General features: G+C 47.3%; 1 protein-coding gene across 4 annotated transcripts in view; it reads left to right on the top strand.

Annotated features, from left to right (window-relative positions):
- BAHCC1 (BAH domain and coiled-coil containing 1) overlaps positions 1-16,814 on the top strand; it is a 126,965-nt gene that overhangs the window by 71,109 nt on the left and 39,042 nt on the right. For 2 of the 4 annotated variants that reach the window (XM_060253341.1, XM_060253344.1), the window contains exons 2-9: positions 1,067-1,246; positions 5,204-5,326; positions 6,298-7,977; positions 8,400-8,505; positions 8,879-9,087; positions 10,535-10,693; positions 10,879-11,087; positions 16,354-16,669. In XM_060253341.1, coding sequence (XP_060109324.1) covers positions 1,067-1,246; positions 5,204-5,326; positions 6,298-7,977; positions 8,400-8,505; positions 8,879-9,087; positions 10,535-10,693; positions 10,879-11,087; positions 16,354-16,669 — 2,982 coding nt within the window. The remainder of the gene's footprint in view (positions 1-1,066; positions 1,247-5,203; positions 5,327-6,297; positions 7,978-8,399; positions 8,506-8,878; positions 9,088-10,534; positions 10,694-10,878; positions 11,088-16,353; positions 16,670-16,814) is intronic. The other 2 variants (XM_060253342.1, XM_060253343.1) reach the window with 2 other exon arrangements.

A 16,814-nucleotide genomic window follows, 5' to 3' on the forward strand; every position in this document is an offset into this window, starting at 1 on the left:
TCAAACACTATGCGCTGGACCTTCAGTGGAGACAGAGTTCGTCGGTGGGCAGTGCAGTTCTGCAGTCGCTCGCCTATTGACGGACCACGCAACCCTCCTCCAGGTATGTGGTGAGCTTGCTATTCTCCCATTGGTGTGATGCACAGAGACCACGAAGAAGATAAACAGGTTTCCTACCTGTAACTGATGATCTTCGAGTGGTCATCTGTGCAGTCACACTACCCGCCCACCTTCCCCACTGCTGCGGGTCCGTCCAGGGCTCCTGCAGCGGTCAGAAGGAACTGGCGGGATGTCCGCTCCTGCCCCGTTGGGCATGCGCAGGGGAGGGGTGCCTGCGCATGCGCACCGGGGCGGGGGCGCGGAAATCCGCGGCTTTGAAGTTACCGATCGTGATCGGCGCCGGCGCCTCTCCCATTGGTGTGACTGCACAGATGACCACTCGAAGATCATCAGTTACAGGTAGGAAACCTGTTTTTTCAAGGCCCAGTGACACAAAAATGTGCAACCACTTGTCTCCCAGTGAACTTGTATACGAAGGTAATAGAGGCACAGAGTACTCACCAGGTTTCGATGCAAAGAAAACATATCAAGTTTGTGATTTCCAAAGGACTTCTGGTGGACTTACTTTAATGTCAACTTCTTCCTTGATGTAGACAGCAGGTAGATAATAAGTGCCCACCAAGGCTGCCAGATGGAGCAGGAAACTGTTTCTGTGTCTTCTGACATTGAGTGTAAATGCATGTGGGTGGGGTCATACATCTGCTAAAAATGTTCTCTCTGCGAGCTTATTGCCTGGGACAAGTAGATTAATAAACTAGGGGTTTTAGTAGTTTGATCTTAGCTTGATTTTTAAAAAAAAATAATTAAAATCATGTATAAAGCTTATTCCCAGAATGAACTTTTATGCATTTTATTTGCTAAGTTGTGTAATGTGCCCTGAGCAGTGTAACAAGCCCAAATTAAACAATTAAATGCCCACCACTGAGGGGAGGGTGCTGAGCTTTGTGCTTTCCGTCTGTATGCTGACTTCCTTTCTTTTTTCTCCCTCCCTCCCTTTTGCCCTCAGCAGGAAGCGGGTTGATGGGAAACTCACCTGCCTCATCCTTTATGGGCAGTTTCCTGAGCAGCAGCTTGGGCTCAGCAGCACCCCCACACCCCACAGGCCCTGCATCATCCCCATCAGAACCGACCTTTCGTGGCCCCCACTCCGGCACCTCCCAGATCTGGTTCTCGCATTCCCATGAAGGTAAAGAGGCTCGGTGGTGACACTGATACTGCCTTGGTGACGGAACAATTGCCATATCTAAAGGATATTTTCTAGAAATGCCATGGTTAGTGCTCCAGAAGGACTGTGAAATTTTCAGGTCTGTTCTTGTTCTGTGCTTCCCCGCCATTCCAAATTATGCATCAAAGGAGCCAAACTTCTGGACTATTCACATTCTGCTATCACCATAAATTATGCAAATCAGTAAATACATTCAAATATGCTTAATTTGCATAAATGTGCTAAATATTTGTGTGTGCATATATGTGTGTGTGTGTGTAGAATTTGCAAAACTGTTAACTGTTAAGTGTTATGGCAGGCGGACAGGTTTGGGTATGTGAAAATCATCTAGAGAGAACATGACTGAGTATTAAGGGAGGGAGGGGTACTTCAGCAGAAACTCCACCTCTTGTGAAGATGCCGCCTCACAATTTTTTGTACTCACCATCTACTTTTTGAAAGGCGGTGGAGGTTCTCAAGATTCTATGCCAGGTTCCGTACATGCAGTATCACAGAAGACAAAATAACCCTGACTAAGAGGATCCCCATACTCTTGGACAACAATCGGCCAAGAAAACTTCTCTCATTTGTGTTCTGAGCTTCATTTCAAACAACTCCACCCACACCACCAGGAAGGAGGGAGACAGAAATTTTCCAGAGAGGGAGATTCTAGAGTACAGGGAGAGCCAATATAACAAGCCTGAGTTATTTGAGATTCTATTTGAAGGGGGGGGGGGACTTATGGAAGAATTCTAATGGGGCATGATGGAGGCTGTGGGTCAGAATGAAGTTAGAGATGAATGATTTCCTCTCCCCTTTTCCCCCTTCATAGCACTTAGAAATTAAGGGAATTGCTCAACAAAGACTCCCTACTTCTTGAGGTCACTGCTGTTATGTCTGTCCCCATCTCCATCCTCTGTCCACAAAACACAAAGCGATTCTATTTATACTGTTCCACTTCATGTAGCATAGAGGTGGAGGCATTTTCCTATCTAGAAAGGTAAGCTAAAAGGGATCAGTGGGACAATATGCATTTTCTCTGTTAAGGCCCCCTTTCCCTTCTCTGTTCTCTGTTAAGGCCCCCTTCCCCTTCTTTTTGGTTTGCAAAAATTCCCTCAGAATATCCCAACTCCCGCTCCAATTTCTCAGCAAAGGACTTTGAGAATTATTTCTCCACAGTTCTGACCAATACAAGACATCTGGGTACCTCCTCCCCCCACCCCAGCCCTGTCATAACTCCTCACATCCTTCCCCAAACTTCCAGATTATCTTGGCCCAGAAGTTTCCCTCTGCTCCATTAAGATAAATGTCCCTTAGTACGCAAATGCAGTCACCCTCTTGAAAATGTGGTCCATGCTTTCTGTCTCATAACTCATACACTCAAGAGTGCCTGGCTGCAGCCCATGGGCTTCCAAAGAACAGTTCTTCCCAATTCCTGGCCTCCACAACTGTGCTATGATGCTGGCTGTACAGCGTATTCACCTCCAACTACGGTATTTCAGCTCTTCAGAAGTCCCCTGTCCGTGTCTCGCTTTCTCTCTCCCTCATGCACTCTCTCTCTCTTTCTCTCTCTGTTCTTGTGGTGACTGGCTGTTGTGGTGCCCTTCCCCCAATATCCTCCCCTCCGTGTGAGATGCAGAAAGTTAAAAGCGTGAGCGGCAAGGTGCTACTGGCACGGTGCCCTGGCAGCCAGCCTGACTGCTAGTTTGAACGGCTGCCAGCTGGCTTCCGGCACGCCAGGGCTGCTGGGGGCGGGGTGCAGGCAATGCTGTCGGCATCATGCTGACGGGCAGCTTGTCCGGGGGGTGGGGGTGGGGTGGCAAGGCTGAAAGTCCTGGTGTGCCGCTGACTGGGAGATTAGTTGGGCAGACACAGGGTGGGCTAGCTTCCTCCTGCTGCAAGGTACCCTAGAGAGGAGTCAAATGCTTAATGGGAACACTCAGGGGAAGGAGAGAGTTTTGCAACTGGCCTGACACTAGACTGTTTAGTGCTACCTCTGGGGTTTTAGCCTGGGAAGCTGTGAGTCACAAATGTGGAAAAACCTTGTCTTTGGATTCAGCTGTGTCTGAAGAGGTGTCTGTCAGGGTATTTGAGCTAGATCTATTATTATTAGTCATCTGTATTGTACGAACATATTTATATATATTTGCTTTTCCTGTGCAACTTGTTTCCCTTTTCTATTTTTAGGTTTACAATTGTGTTAGGAGGAGGGGCATATAACTAATTAGTAAGACGTGCTAAAAACAAAACCCACAACTACCCAATACTTCTAGATGTACATTTCCGTCATTTAAAAAGCAGGTACTGTTTTCTTGAGGAAATGATGTTTTTCCTCATTATGAAGACAATCCTTAAGAGGTCTATTCAGAATCCTGCTCAGGCCCATTCAATGGGGCTTGCTTCCAGGAAAGTGTTCATAGGATAGTGCTGAATGTGTGTTAGTTTAATCATGCCAACATTATCCTGTTTTCTTAAAACCAGGCTTAGAGTTTGGTATATTAAGTTCAAACAAAAGGCAGTGTTAGTTTTTGAAGTAGTATAGCAAGCATTTCTGTATATTTAGCGTTAAACACATATTGTCTTTATCTTTAGCGTTAAACAGATTTTGCTTTTTGCAAACTTCTGTGTAGCAGGCCACAAATTCATCTTACTTTACGAAGGAGGGAGCTAAGGTTGACACGCACAAGAGCACCCATATGGATGAGAGATTCCTCTGAGCTCACATGGGAGCTACATAAGAGAGTGGGGAATCGACCCAGAGCCTCTGAGCCTTAACATCTACAACCCAGGGCTAGCACTTGACACCACATTGGGCAGATTTAGTATTGCACACCTTGACACCAATCAAAATACTTTCCCCTGCTTTTGTCCTAGCTAAAACCCTTAAGGGTGGCATTTGACATTTGACTAAGATGCAGACTGGCTGGAAGCCAGGAGTTACAATCCTGGTAAAGACTAAAGGCAGCGCCTGTGTGTATTCCATGCATATGTGCTAGTTAATCTGCACAGGCACAGAACTGGTTACATTGTGTAGCTTCAGATGATTCACAGTCTCTGCAATCTCACCCTGTATGTTAGTATTGTAAAGAAACCAAGTTTGTACCCTGCAGAAAGCAGCAGAACAGGACTGAGAAAAGAAGTTGCAGTGGTCAGAGTATAGATCTTCAAAACACTCTACAGCTCTTTGTTCCTTCTTCACGGTACTATATATTGCTGACCTGCAATCCTAGTTATTCTTCTTTCTGTTCGTTCCCTTTGTCCTTGCCAAGACATTCAGAAATCTTCCAAAACCTAGAGAATATGTTATTGGAAAACATGCAATTCTTCCCGGTCCCTATGTTTGGTTTGCAAATTTCATTTTTATTGCAAAATTTTAGCTACCTTGGTGCAGAATTTGGATTTATTTTCTATTTATTTTCTCATTTAGGCATCTAGCCTTGTTAAACCACTGCCATTTCCGCTCAGCTGGGACTGCTGTTATGAACTAGGCAGAAGTTCACACTTTTCACATGACTGTGCAACTAATATTCAAGGCATCCAATGATCTGCATAAATCAGAATTGCCTTATGCGATGGTATTTTGGATTGCTGTTGGTCTTGCTTTTACTCCCTCCTGTATTTATTTTTGCCCTGTTTCATCTCCCTTTGCAAGTATTTTACAGCATTATTTGAGCTTGCTGCCACAGGGAAAAAATACCCTTTTCCCACAGAATCTCTGCTACTTTGAAACCCCGGTAATTCTCAGCTTTGGGCACTGGGAGGCTCTTAATACAGCCATGGCAAAAGTCTGACCTAACAAAGGTTTTTTATTCCCCCTTGGCAGTCTTGTTTAGACATATGCGTAGAGACAGGTCAGACGAAGGGCCTAGCCAGTGACTTTGCTTCTTGTCCATTACGTTGTGACACTGGCATTTCATTCCTCACTGCCTCTTGTTTTAGCTCCAGGTTACCCGAGGTTCTCTGGGAGCTTAGCATCCACTTTTCTTCCTATGAGCCACTTGGATCACCATGGAAACAGCAATGTCCTGTATGGTCAGCACCGTTTTTATGAAAGCCAGAAAGGCAAGTGTTGGGGCTTGGTCAGAATATGTGGGGGGATATGTGGGTGTGCCCCCAAGCGGTGGGAGAAGCACTGTGGAATCGACCTCTGATCAAGGACACAAATAGAGTAGACAATTGAAAGGAGGAGAAGAGACAGGAAAGAAAAAAGAAATAAATTATCTGTCTGGATTAAAGAATTTAGGATTCAGTACCTGTTGCTAATTCTGCTTCCCTGTCACATCATTCAGGTGTGAGTCAGGTATAGACAGTTTCATCCTCTGCTTGCCAAGTGGCACAATTCTGGAAAGGGGGCTACTTTGGTATGCTAGCAGAAGAGGTTTTAGAGTGTGGGGAGCCAAATTAGATGTCAAGTGAGAGGCCCGCAAGACTTGCAAGGGGGGACTCCAGGCCACACCACCCACCTACAGCGACAACATTGGTATCTGGGAGCTGCTCTGAGACTAGAGAGGCTCCCAGCATCCTCCACCGCCATGGCTGGCCCCAGACGCTTTCTTGGAGTCCTCCACCATGGCAGCCAGGCAGGGAATGGCTGCCGGAGCCCTCGACTGGCGTGGCCAGGCCTGAACTGCCTCCTAGTGTCTGCCACAGCAGCAGCCAGGCCCATAGCCACTCCTGACATCTTCCCCATGGCGGCCAGGCCTGGGGTTGACATTGGTGGTGGCAGCTGCAGCCAGCTCAACTGATAAGTGTATTGTCTGCACATGCATGGATAACACTTTTTTTTTATTATTTGGGGGAATTTAAATTCCCAGTGTATTTTTTAAACTTTTTGCATTTTTCTGCAAATCTGAGGAGTACCCCAAGTTTGCAGAAAAAATACTATAGCGTAAGTGTGGTCCCTCAGATTTAAGGATCTGCAGATGGGGGCCATACATTGCTTTTAGATATATAGATATTTGGGCTACAACAGGGTGGTTGTATGGGATGCTATCTTTAGAAGACCAATTGTAATCACTTGTAATTTTCCACAGACAATTTCTATCTGCGGAACCTGCCAGCTCAGCCCACCCTGCTGTCAGCCAATCACAACTTCCCCAGCATTGCCCGGGCAGCACCTGGCCACCCTATTGGCTCCTGTAGCCGGGACCGAGAGGCTGGCCATGGACAAAAGTGCCACAAGGACTATGAGCGCTTTGTGCTCTCAAAAGACAAGGGGTCCAAGGGGGAGGTCAAGGAACGACCAGCTGATGAGGAGGCCAAGGAGCGGCACAAGTTGGTGATGCCTTTGACACCTGAGGGGAACTGCAAGGATGGGCCTCCCCAGCGGGGCTCTTGCGACAGCCGGCCCAAACACCTGCCCTCGTGCCTGCTGAGCTCCAAGGTGCTGAATGGTGACTCGGGAAAAGCTGTACTCCCCAGCTGTGGTGGTGGCATCTTGCCGCGCCACACTGGTGTCCAAAGCCGTTGTACCAAGGAACTCAGCCACCATGAGCCTCCCCAGTCCTACAGTGAGTGCCTGGAGCGGCGGCAGATGCTGCACCACTCAGTCTCCTACACTGTCCCTTCTAGTCTGCCCACTGGGCCCCCAGCCCTGAGCACAACTGGCAGCTTTCCCTGCCTGCAGCTTCATTCCAGTCCAGATGGGATGTGCCCTCTGCAGGATAAGGCCAGCCGGGAATTACGGATCAGTGGGGCCACTTTTGTGCCTTCTGTAGGCCACTTGACTGATAAGAGCCGCTCCTTCCAGGTGCCATCTGAGCCCTGTGAGGGCAAGGAGCGCCCCCACGATGTGGGCCCAGAGCACCCCTCCACATATGGAAACCACCCTTTCTCTCACCTCAAAGCAGAGGGCAAAGCTGAGCGGCGGCTGGAGTGGTCACAGAATTCCAACACCCGCCTCAAAGGCCTGGAGTACCTGAACAATACAGGGTCTGATGGCCATTTTGGTAGCTTGTCCCACCAACCTAAGAGCGGGCACTTTGAGATGGTGCCACCTCAGGATTGTGCTCGGCCCAGCCCTCAGGAGACACTGTGTAAACTTAGCCAGTCCTGCTGCACTTTAGACAAGGCCCCCAAGGAGCCGCCAACACCTGGCACCCAGAAAGTGGCTCGAATCCGCCACCAGCAGCATTTGCAGCCAGAGATGGAGCAGGTGGGCAGCCATGCAGAGTCCAAGCGCAAATCAGTGGAGCTGAGCTCTCTGGGCTATAACGGACCACACTTGCCACCGTGGCCTGTTCAGGGCCAGGGTCCTTCCTTGTCCATGGCAGAGGAAAGGAAAAGCTCCTACTTGGACCCTTTTAGCAGCAGCCTTCAACAGGCCACCCTCATGTCTCAGGGTTCGGTGCTGACCCAAGAAATGCAAACTCCCCCAGACGAAGTGTCAGCCATGAAAAACCTGCTGAAATACAGCAACCAAGCACTTATTGTGAGCCAGAAAGCTCCCTTTGTGGGCCTGGGCAGTCTCAAGGGCAGCTGTGCCCATCAGGACGGGGGCAAGTTCCTGGGGGCCAAAGGACAGCAGGAGCTGGAACGTCCAGACTGTGCCCGCAGTAGGGACCATGAACTGGGCCATGGTGATGGTGAGGTGCGTCAGCCCCCAGTGGGCATTGCTGTGGCTGTGGCACGTCAGAAGGATACGCTGAGTCGGCCTGAACCAGCCTATGGATCTAGCTCCAGTCGTCAAGGCCGGGCTGCCATGGGCCTCAAAGGTGAGCTTGACAATGTGAAATGGTAAGCAGAAGAGAAGGCCAAATTCCACATGGGTTTGATAACGGTGCTCTCCAGTCACCATCTTCTTGTTTATCCCTTAAACATCACGCCCTCTAGCTTCTCTTCCTTTCATCCAAGGCCTCTCATTCCATGCTTCCAGACCTTGATATGTGAGCCACACACTTACCACTCTTCTGAAGTCCCTCTCTTGGGAGTGAGCTTCTGTCCCTTTCTTCCTTGTAGGTGACAATCCCACTTTGATGCATGGGGTGGGAGATAAAATTCCAAAATGTTCAGCTGTAACCTGTCTTCCAGTGTCTTCTTGCCACTACTCCTCTCCCCAGAAAAAAGGGAATACCCCATCTGCTGTGGCTGCCAGAGGGTGTTACTAATTTTGCCTGTCCATTCTCCCCCTGCACAGCTGGTGCAGCACGACCTGTGCACGTCATCGACCTGGATGCCGAGGAGGAACGGAGCCGGTTGTGTGAGGAACGTCTAGGGATTGCAGGGAGAGACCTTCTGCTCCAGTAAGGGCTCAGAACAACCACAGGGCTGGGGCATAAAAGAATGTTGAGCTGGTGATGGGATATTATCATTGGGTCTCCCGAAGGTACTGAACAAGGCCAAGTTGCACTATGGTAGAACTATTTTTGCTGGCTGTCTTGGTGCCGTCTATCAAGGAGCGGTAGGGGGTTTCTATCCAGTGCTTTAGGATCGGGTAAACGATGGATGTGTTAATGTGAGAGCCAGGCTTGCCATTACTTAGGGGTCCTGTCATTTCCGAACTGTAAGGATTAAAGGCCTTAAGATTTTGTGGTGGCCTATTTTGCAACGCTTTTGCTAGGGATGGTGGATCCAGCTGGCCTGCCTTTTCTTCATCTGATTTTTTTGATCTAACAGGGATAACAAAGACCTAGTGGAGTTTGCTCGCATTCACCCGTCAAGCAGCTGCCCTGGCGATCTGACCCCCCACCTGATGATTGCAGGCAGTTCATCGCTGCAGGCCAGCCAGTTGGGAGGAGACCCAACTGCCCACACTCATCCAGCTCATACACATTGGTTGCCCCGGACACGCAGCCCTTCGCTTTGGATGGGTGGACACTCATACGGTCAGTACAGATTGCACTGGAAATGCATTCTGCTCTCTGCAGGGCATTTCTTTGAGCAGGAATGCAGTTCCGGCTGGCTTGGTGTCAGGGGGTTGTAGCCTAATATGCAGTTGAGTCCCTGCTGGGTTTTTTGTGCGCCCAAAAAAGCCCTGGCTGTTTGTAACTAAAACTAAGCCCTTAGCTGGGTCTATATATGAACGTATGAAGCTGCCTTATACTGAATCAGACCCCTTGGTCCATCAAAGTCAGTATTGTCTACTTACACTGGTAGAGGCTCTCCAGGGTCTCAAGCTGAGGTTTTTCATGCCTACTTGCCTGGACCCCTTTTTTAGTTGGAGATGCCGGGGATTGAACCTGAGACCTTCTGCTTACCAAGCAGATGCTCTACCACTGAGCCACCATCCCTCCCCTGACCATGTGCAGCTGTTCTCCCCCCCACAATCTGCAATCCTGTAGCCCTAATTGTTCACCAGTTTCAGCTTCTTTCCATTCTTCCCTGCTAATCCCACCTGTTTTTTAGCTCTTGCCATTTGTTGTTCCATCAGTTCTGCTTGGCAACTCCTCTGCTATTGTATCTGGCCCATTCTTTAGGGGAGCAAGGGTGAGAGCTGTATGGATAACCCTGATCTTTAGCTTCAGTTGCTGTTTGGTCCAAAGGGGGCAATCATAGTCCCCAGAATGACACTCAGGCATCCTTCACATATTTCCATATGGAAAATAACATGCAACTCTGCCTGCAGATCATCACATATGGCTGTCAATCATTACTTGAGCAGCGCATGGCTCAGTAATAGATCATCTGCTTGGTACACAGAAGGTCCCAGGTTCAATCTTTGGCATTTCCTGTTGATTAGGGTAGTAGGTGGCATGAAAGACCTTTACCTGAGAACCTGGAGAGATGCTGTCCATCTGAGTAGACCATAGTGACTTTGATGAACCAAAGGTCTGATTCTGCCCAGCACATACAACAGAAACTTCCACTTATGCACAATATTTTCTGTATGGACCTGCATGCCATAGTAAGAGGTCCACAGTCTGAGCAAAACTGGATTCTAGTCCACCCTACAGTTTGACCCTCACAGGTATTGTCCTGGTGGGACCACTGCTAATTGCCAGGTAGAGGCAAAATGGATACAACAGCATCATCCAACCCAAACTTGTTATCTAAAGACACAGCAATTAATGTCCTTCATCAATATCACCTCTGTGCACTGAAAGCATATTAATGATGTCATATGTTATAAATGAAATGTTTTTCCATTTTGCCACCTATATACATTACACCGAATGACATGTAAGACAGTTTATCCCAAGGAAGACCAGAAAAGCAAAGTCTAATCTTGTGGTTCTTGCTCCTTTCCTTGGGGGAATGAGATTGTTTTGAGAGCGTGCTAAACAGGTTGGGCTCCTCACTAAATCCGGTGTGTTTTGCCCATTCCCACTCCAGGCATCGGGCATCCTGCTCTACATCAGAACTTACCACCTGGCTTCCCAGCCTCTATGCCCAGTGCCATGCAACCAGTCTTCCCCCTGTCACAGGAGCCGCCTGCCCAGCTGGTCATCCTGCCATCTGAGCCTCCAGCCCATGGTGCCCCCCACACACTGGGTAAGTAGCAGCAGGAAAGGGATTGACTAATAAACCCCACTTTCGTTGATTACTAGCTGGGATGGGGGAATAAGGCAACACTGTGAGAGCAGATAGGTGTGATCTTCTTGGTTCACGGATCAGGAAGAAGTCTCTCAGGTGGATTGCCAGTGTTTATCTCTCCAATTGACTCACATGTCTCCCAGCAGCTGAGGTGATGGACCAGGCATCTATTTGGCCACCCATGTATCCTAGCCGGGGGCCTGGCTCTCACCTGCAGCACACAGGCCAGCTCCCGGTCTACTCCCGCTCCCAGTTCCTGCGTCAGCAAGAACTCTACGCCCTGCAGCAGCAACAGCAGCAACAACAGCGTGCAGCACAGGCAATGGAAGTGCAGCGGCATACACACAGCCAGGTAAGTGGGTATCTAGCAGGACTATCTAGCAGGACTCTCCTGTCGTGGGACTGTAGAAAGCAGAGCTCTTCTTGCTTAGAAACCTATTCCCTTTTCTTTGGAGAACATGGATAATCAAAATGGGAGGGATCAAACTGATATTGCTCCCTGCTGAATATCCCTTGACCACCACCTTTGTACCTTACCTGAAAACACATCAGTTCTCACACTCCAGAGGTGGGTCACACACACAGTGTTGCAGAAAGATGACAGCGCAGCAAATATTTGCCAATGACTCATCTAAGTAAGTCGGAACACATGCTGTCATGGAGGACAGAACAAAAGAATCCATAGGTTCTTCAGTCAGTGTTGACCTGGCTCAAAATATCATACACTGTATATTCAAACCCCAATGAGAGCAAAAGAAATGGCACTGTATACCATTCCCTGCCACTCAGGCATCCTGCCTTGTATCCTACCAAGTAAAGTTGGTAGCTGACAGAAGTGCCCTCCATTAGTGGAGAAGGGTTTGATTTTTTGCTCCCCTCCCACTTTGCCTTGATACTTTTTGTGAGGGCCCTCTAGTCCCCAGGAGCAGAATTTGAGGAGGGGGGCTCAGTGGGCTACAATGAGAGGGAGGGAGGGAGGAAGTGGCAGGAAGTCCCATTCCATGATCTTTGTGAAACTCTTGGTTCAATGGATACAAGTGGTATCTAGCTGTCATCATGTTTGTTATCGTAGAGAGAAAACGGTGGTGGTTATTCCAAAGGATGTGATTAGTGCCTTGTGTGTGCGTTTAAATTCTGGAAGTGGTGAAGGGGGAGATATACAGTATTATCCTGAGTTCAGGATTCACCTTTTCTTGGAGCTCTGCTTTCCCAAAAATGTATGTCTGCAATTGTAAAGAGGAACTTGAAAGAATGGAAAAAATGCCTGGTAAATTCTTGAAAACTAGGCTAAATAAGGGCCAAACGACAAGTGACTGAGGACACAGGCCCATTTGAAACGCATTTGTAGTTGTTGTTTTCTTTTTAAATCATCTTGAGGTCCCAGCCCAGATTGGGGGTATGGTACCGTGGCACCAGGAGCTCTTGTCACCCCCCCCCCCCCCAACACATGCTTTTTCAAGTGCTAAAAGGCATGTGGCAGGGGTGGGGTGGGATGGGGAAAGCTCTTGGGGCCTGTGCTTCTGTGTCTCTGAGGTTGTGGATCTACAAGTGCTTTTAGAATGGTGTTGGATGGGCATGGGATGGACTTCTTTTCTCTGTAATTTGTAGCTTAACTCTTAAGATTTCCAGTAGTCATGGAATGGAATTCTGTGCCTGCAGAGCTTTTTGCCCTTCCTGTGCACAGCAAACTTAGTAAATTAGTCATAATATGCAAAATTCATAGAATCATAGAGTTGGAAGGTACCTCCAGGGTCATCTAGTCCAACCCCCTGCACAATGCAGGAAACTCACAAACACTTCCCCCTAAATTCACAGGATCTTCATTGCTGTCAGCTGGCCTCTGTTTAAAAACCTCCAAGGAAGGAGAGCTCACCACCTCCCAAGAAAGCCTATTCCACTGAGGAATTGCTCTAACTGTCAGGAAGTTCTTCCTAATGCTGAGTTGGAAACACTTTTGATTTAATTTCAACCCATTGGTTCTGGGGCCACAGAAAACAAGTCCACACCATCCTCTATATCAGGGGTGGCCAACAGTAGCTCTCCAGATTTTTTTTGCATACAACTCCCATCAGCCCCAGCCATCAGTCATCCCCAGCTCCTTCAACCTTTCCTTATAGGACTTGGTCTCCAGACCCCTCACCATCTTCATCGCCCTCCTCTGGACCTGTTCCAGCTTGTCTATATCCTTCTTAAAATGTGGTGCCCAAAACTGAACACAATACTCCAGGTGAGGTCTTATCAGAGCAGACTGAAGCGATACCATCACATCACATAATCTGGACACTATACTTCTCTTGATACAGCCCAAAATTGCATTTGCCTTTTTAGCCATCACATCACACTGTTGACTCATGTTCAGCGTATTATCCACTAAGACCCCTAGATCCTTTTCGCACATACTACTACTAAGACAAGTCTCCCGCATCCTATAACCATGCACTGGATTTTTCCTACCTAAATGCAGAACTTTACATTTATCCGTTAAAATTCATTTTATTGATTTTAGTCCAGTTTTCCAGCCTGTCAAGGACACCCTGTATCCTGTTTCTGTCGTCTTCTGTGTTTGCAGCCCCTCCCAATTTAGTATCATCTGCAAATTTAATAAGCATTCCTTCTATTCCTTCATCCAAATCATTGATAAAGATGTTGAACAAAACAGGTCCCAAGACAGATCCTTGAGGCACTCCACTTGTCACTCCTCTCCAAGAGGATGAGGAAACATTCACAAGCACCCTTTGAGTGCGATCTGTCAACCAGTTACAGATCCACCTAATGGTAACAGGATCCAAACCGCATTTTACCAACTTGTCAACAAGGATAGTATGTGGAACCTTATCAAAAGCCTTACTGAAATCAAGATAAACAATATCTACAGTATTCCCCTGATCCAGCAAGGTAGTCACTTTCTCAAAAAAAGAGATCAGGTTAGTCTAACATGACTTGTTCTTGAGAAACCCATGCTGTCTCTTAGTAATCACAGCCATCCTTTCTAAATGTTCCAGGAGTGACTGTTTGATTATTTGTTCTAAAACTTTTCCAGGTATATATGTCAAGCTGATGGGTCGGTAGTTACCCGGATCATCATTTTTTCCCCTTCTTGAAGATGGGGACAACATTCGCCTGCTTCCAATCTTCCAGCACCTCTCCTGTTCTCCAAGAATTCTCCAAAATAATAGCCGAAGGCTCAGAAATTACATCCGCAAGCTCTTTTAGAACCCTTCGATGCAATTCATCTGGCCCTGAGGACTTAGTTTCATTTAAAGAAACTAAGTGTTTATGTACTACCCCTATGCTCATCCTAGGTTGGAACTTCATACCCTGCTTATATGTTCTGTTTCTGCCATGTTGAGCACTGTTTCACTCAGAAGAGAAGACTGAGGAAAAGTAGGATTTGACAGTTCTACCCTCTCTTCATTACCAGTTACAATTTCACTTTCTTGCCCTCGCAATGGGCCTACCATGTCCTTACTCTTTTTCTTACTCTGAACATAAGAAAAGAACCCTTTTTTTGTTGTTTTTAGCATCTTTGGCACGCCTAATCTCATACTGAGCTTTAGCTTTCCTAACTTTTTCTCTACAAGCACAGGTGATTTGTTTATATTCATCCTTGGTTATATGGCCCTCCTTCCAATTCCTAAAGGAGTCTTTTTTATTTCTCAAGTCTTTAGAGAGCTGTTTATGGAGCCAACTTGGCTTCTTTAGGCTTTTTCCATTTTTTCTTCTCGTAGGAATAATCTGTGATTGCACTTTCACTATTTCGCTTTTAAGAAACTCCCACCCCTCCTGAACCCCTTCTTCCTAAGTATTTCTGACCATGAGATTTTACCCAGCATAGTTCTAAGTTTATCGAAGTTTGCCTTTCTGGAGTCCAACCTATAAGTCTGACTATGTATAGCTTTTCCCTTCCCTAAGACTGTTAATTCTGCCCAGGGTGCCCACTATTTCCACTTCTTCAATCAATTCTTCCTTGTTGGTGAGAATCAAATCCAAGATAGCAGATCCCCTTGTTTCCTTCTTCACTTTCTGGAAAAGGAAGTTGTCAGCAAGGAATTTATTTGACTTTTCATTTTTAGCAGAGTTGGACTTCCAACAGATGTCTGGGTAATTGAAATCTCCCATGATCACTGTATCCCTTCTCTTGGAGAACTTTGCAGTCTGTTGTAGGAGTATCTCATCCAAGTCCTCTGCCTGGCTTCGTGGTCTATAGCAGACCCACACAATAATATCACTGTTATTTCTTGCTCCTTTTATTTTTACCCAGAGACTCGCAACTGAGCTGCCATGCTCAGATTCACATATTTCCTCACAAGTATATACCTCCTTCACATATACTGCTACACCTCTGCCCTTTCTCATTTGCCTGTCCCTTTTAAATAAGTTGTACCCCTGAATCCTAATATTCCAGTTGTGAGTGTCATCCCACCAAGTTTCAGTAAGGCCTATTATGTCATAGTCTCCTTCCTGTATTAGGACTTCCAAGTTTCTCCTGTTTGTTTCCCATCCTCTGTGCGTTAGTGTAGAGACATCAGAATCCACGTTTTACGCATCCCGAGGGTTTAGTTCCGTACAAGCCTGCAAGTTAAAATTACCTAGCGTATGCACCACTCTCTGCAAATCTTTAATGTTCTTATCTCCAGTTTCTGGCATCATACGAGGCTTTGAATTATTGTCTCGCTCCCTCATACAATTTAGTTTAAAGCCCTCCTTAATAGGTTAGCAAGGCTGTTACCAAACACCCTTTTTCTTACCGCTGTAAGGTGCAAACCTTCTCCCAATAGAAGACCACCATCTCGAAAGCATAAGCCATGGCCAAGAAATCCGAATCTTTTGATGTAGCCAGTCCTTTATTTGAAGTATTCTTCTTTCTAAGCCACAGCCTTCAACAGGAAGCACTGATGAAAACACAACCTGTGCGCCCAGCTCCTTCACCTTCTGACAGAGCCACATAGTCTTTTCTAATACGTTCAGGGCTATGACGGGCAGTATCATTCATTCCCATGTAGATCAGCAAGAAAGGATAGTAATCTGTGGGCTTGATAAGTCTTCCAATCCTTTCTGTCACATGCTGGATGCGTGCACCCGGCAGATAGCAGACCTCTCGGGATGACAGGTCTGGTCGGCACACTTTGGGCTCCACCCCTCTGAACAAGGAGTCTCCAATCACCACCACCTTACTCTTCCTGTATCGGGGAGCAGAAGCTCCATGCAATTCATACAAGCTACAAAAGTAATCATTTCTTGGTTCAGAATTTTGGTTCAGAATTTGTTGTTAGCTCTTTTTTTTTTTTAAGCACACAAATTACTCTCATAATTCTGAGTGGAAAACACAAGATTTCATCCAGCTCTTCCTTAAAACCAGTGTGGTTCCTGTTCCCATCTGATCTCAAAGGGGACATAGCTCAAACAAATGGCCACCCAGTCAGTATGAGCATGGGATCGGGGTGGGGTATATTTCAGAGCTGGTGAATAGAAAAAGGCACAGGAAGAGATGAGGATATGGCAGAGACAGAGATGCTTCTCAGTCCCTTATGTACAGCATCAGAGTGCCCAGATGCTCCAAATAATTTTACTGGCGTTCACCATCCATCATTGACCTTCTTTCTCTCTCCCTTTTTCAGCGGAAGCCTGAGGAGCCACCCCCTGAGCTGGAGATGCCAGGCCCTGAGAAGCCACTCAAACCATCACACAAAGCTGTTGCCTTAAACGCTCCCCCAAAAGGCCTGTCCCCAGCAGCCGCCTGCTCAGCCAAGCTCTCCCCATGCTGCCACCCACCCAAATGCCCTGCCCCCTGCACTTTACCTGTCTGTCCTGCTGTGGTTCCCCGCTCGCCAGCTGTAAGTCCAGTGCCCTCACAGAGTTCCACCGGTCCCAAGGCTGAGGGCAAACAACCTGAAGGGCAGCCAGCCCAGGACTACCCCAAATCGCTGGAACCAGGTAGAGATTCATCACAGACCAGGAATGGCGGTGGGGGGATCTGGGGCAAACTATGTATGTGCAGCTGCTGTCTCTGTGAGACTCAATAAGGCAATCCTTTTTGATGTAAGACTTACCAAAACTCTAGCATGGGCTCCTTAGTAAG

Source organism: Heteronotia binoei, chromosome 13 (genome assembly GCF_032191835.1).
Source record: "Heteronotia binoei isolate CCM8104 ecotype False Entrance Well chromosome 13, APGP_CSIRO_Hbin_v1, whole genome shotgun sequence".
Taxonomy (NCBI): Eukaryota; Metazoa; Chordata; class Lepidosauria; order Squamata; family Gekkonidae; genus Heteronotia; species Heteronotia binoei.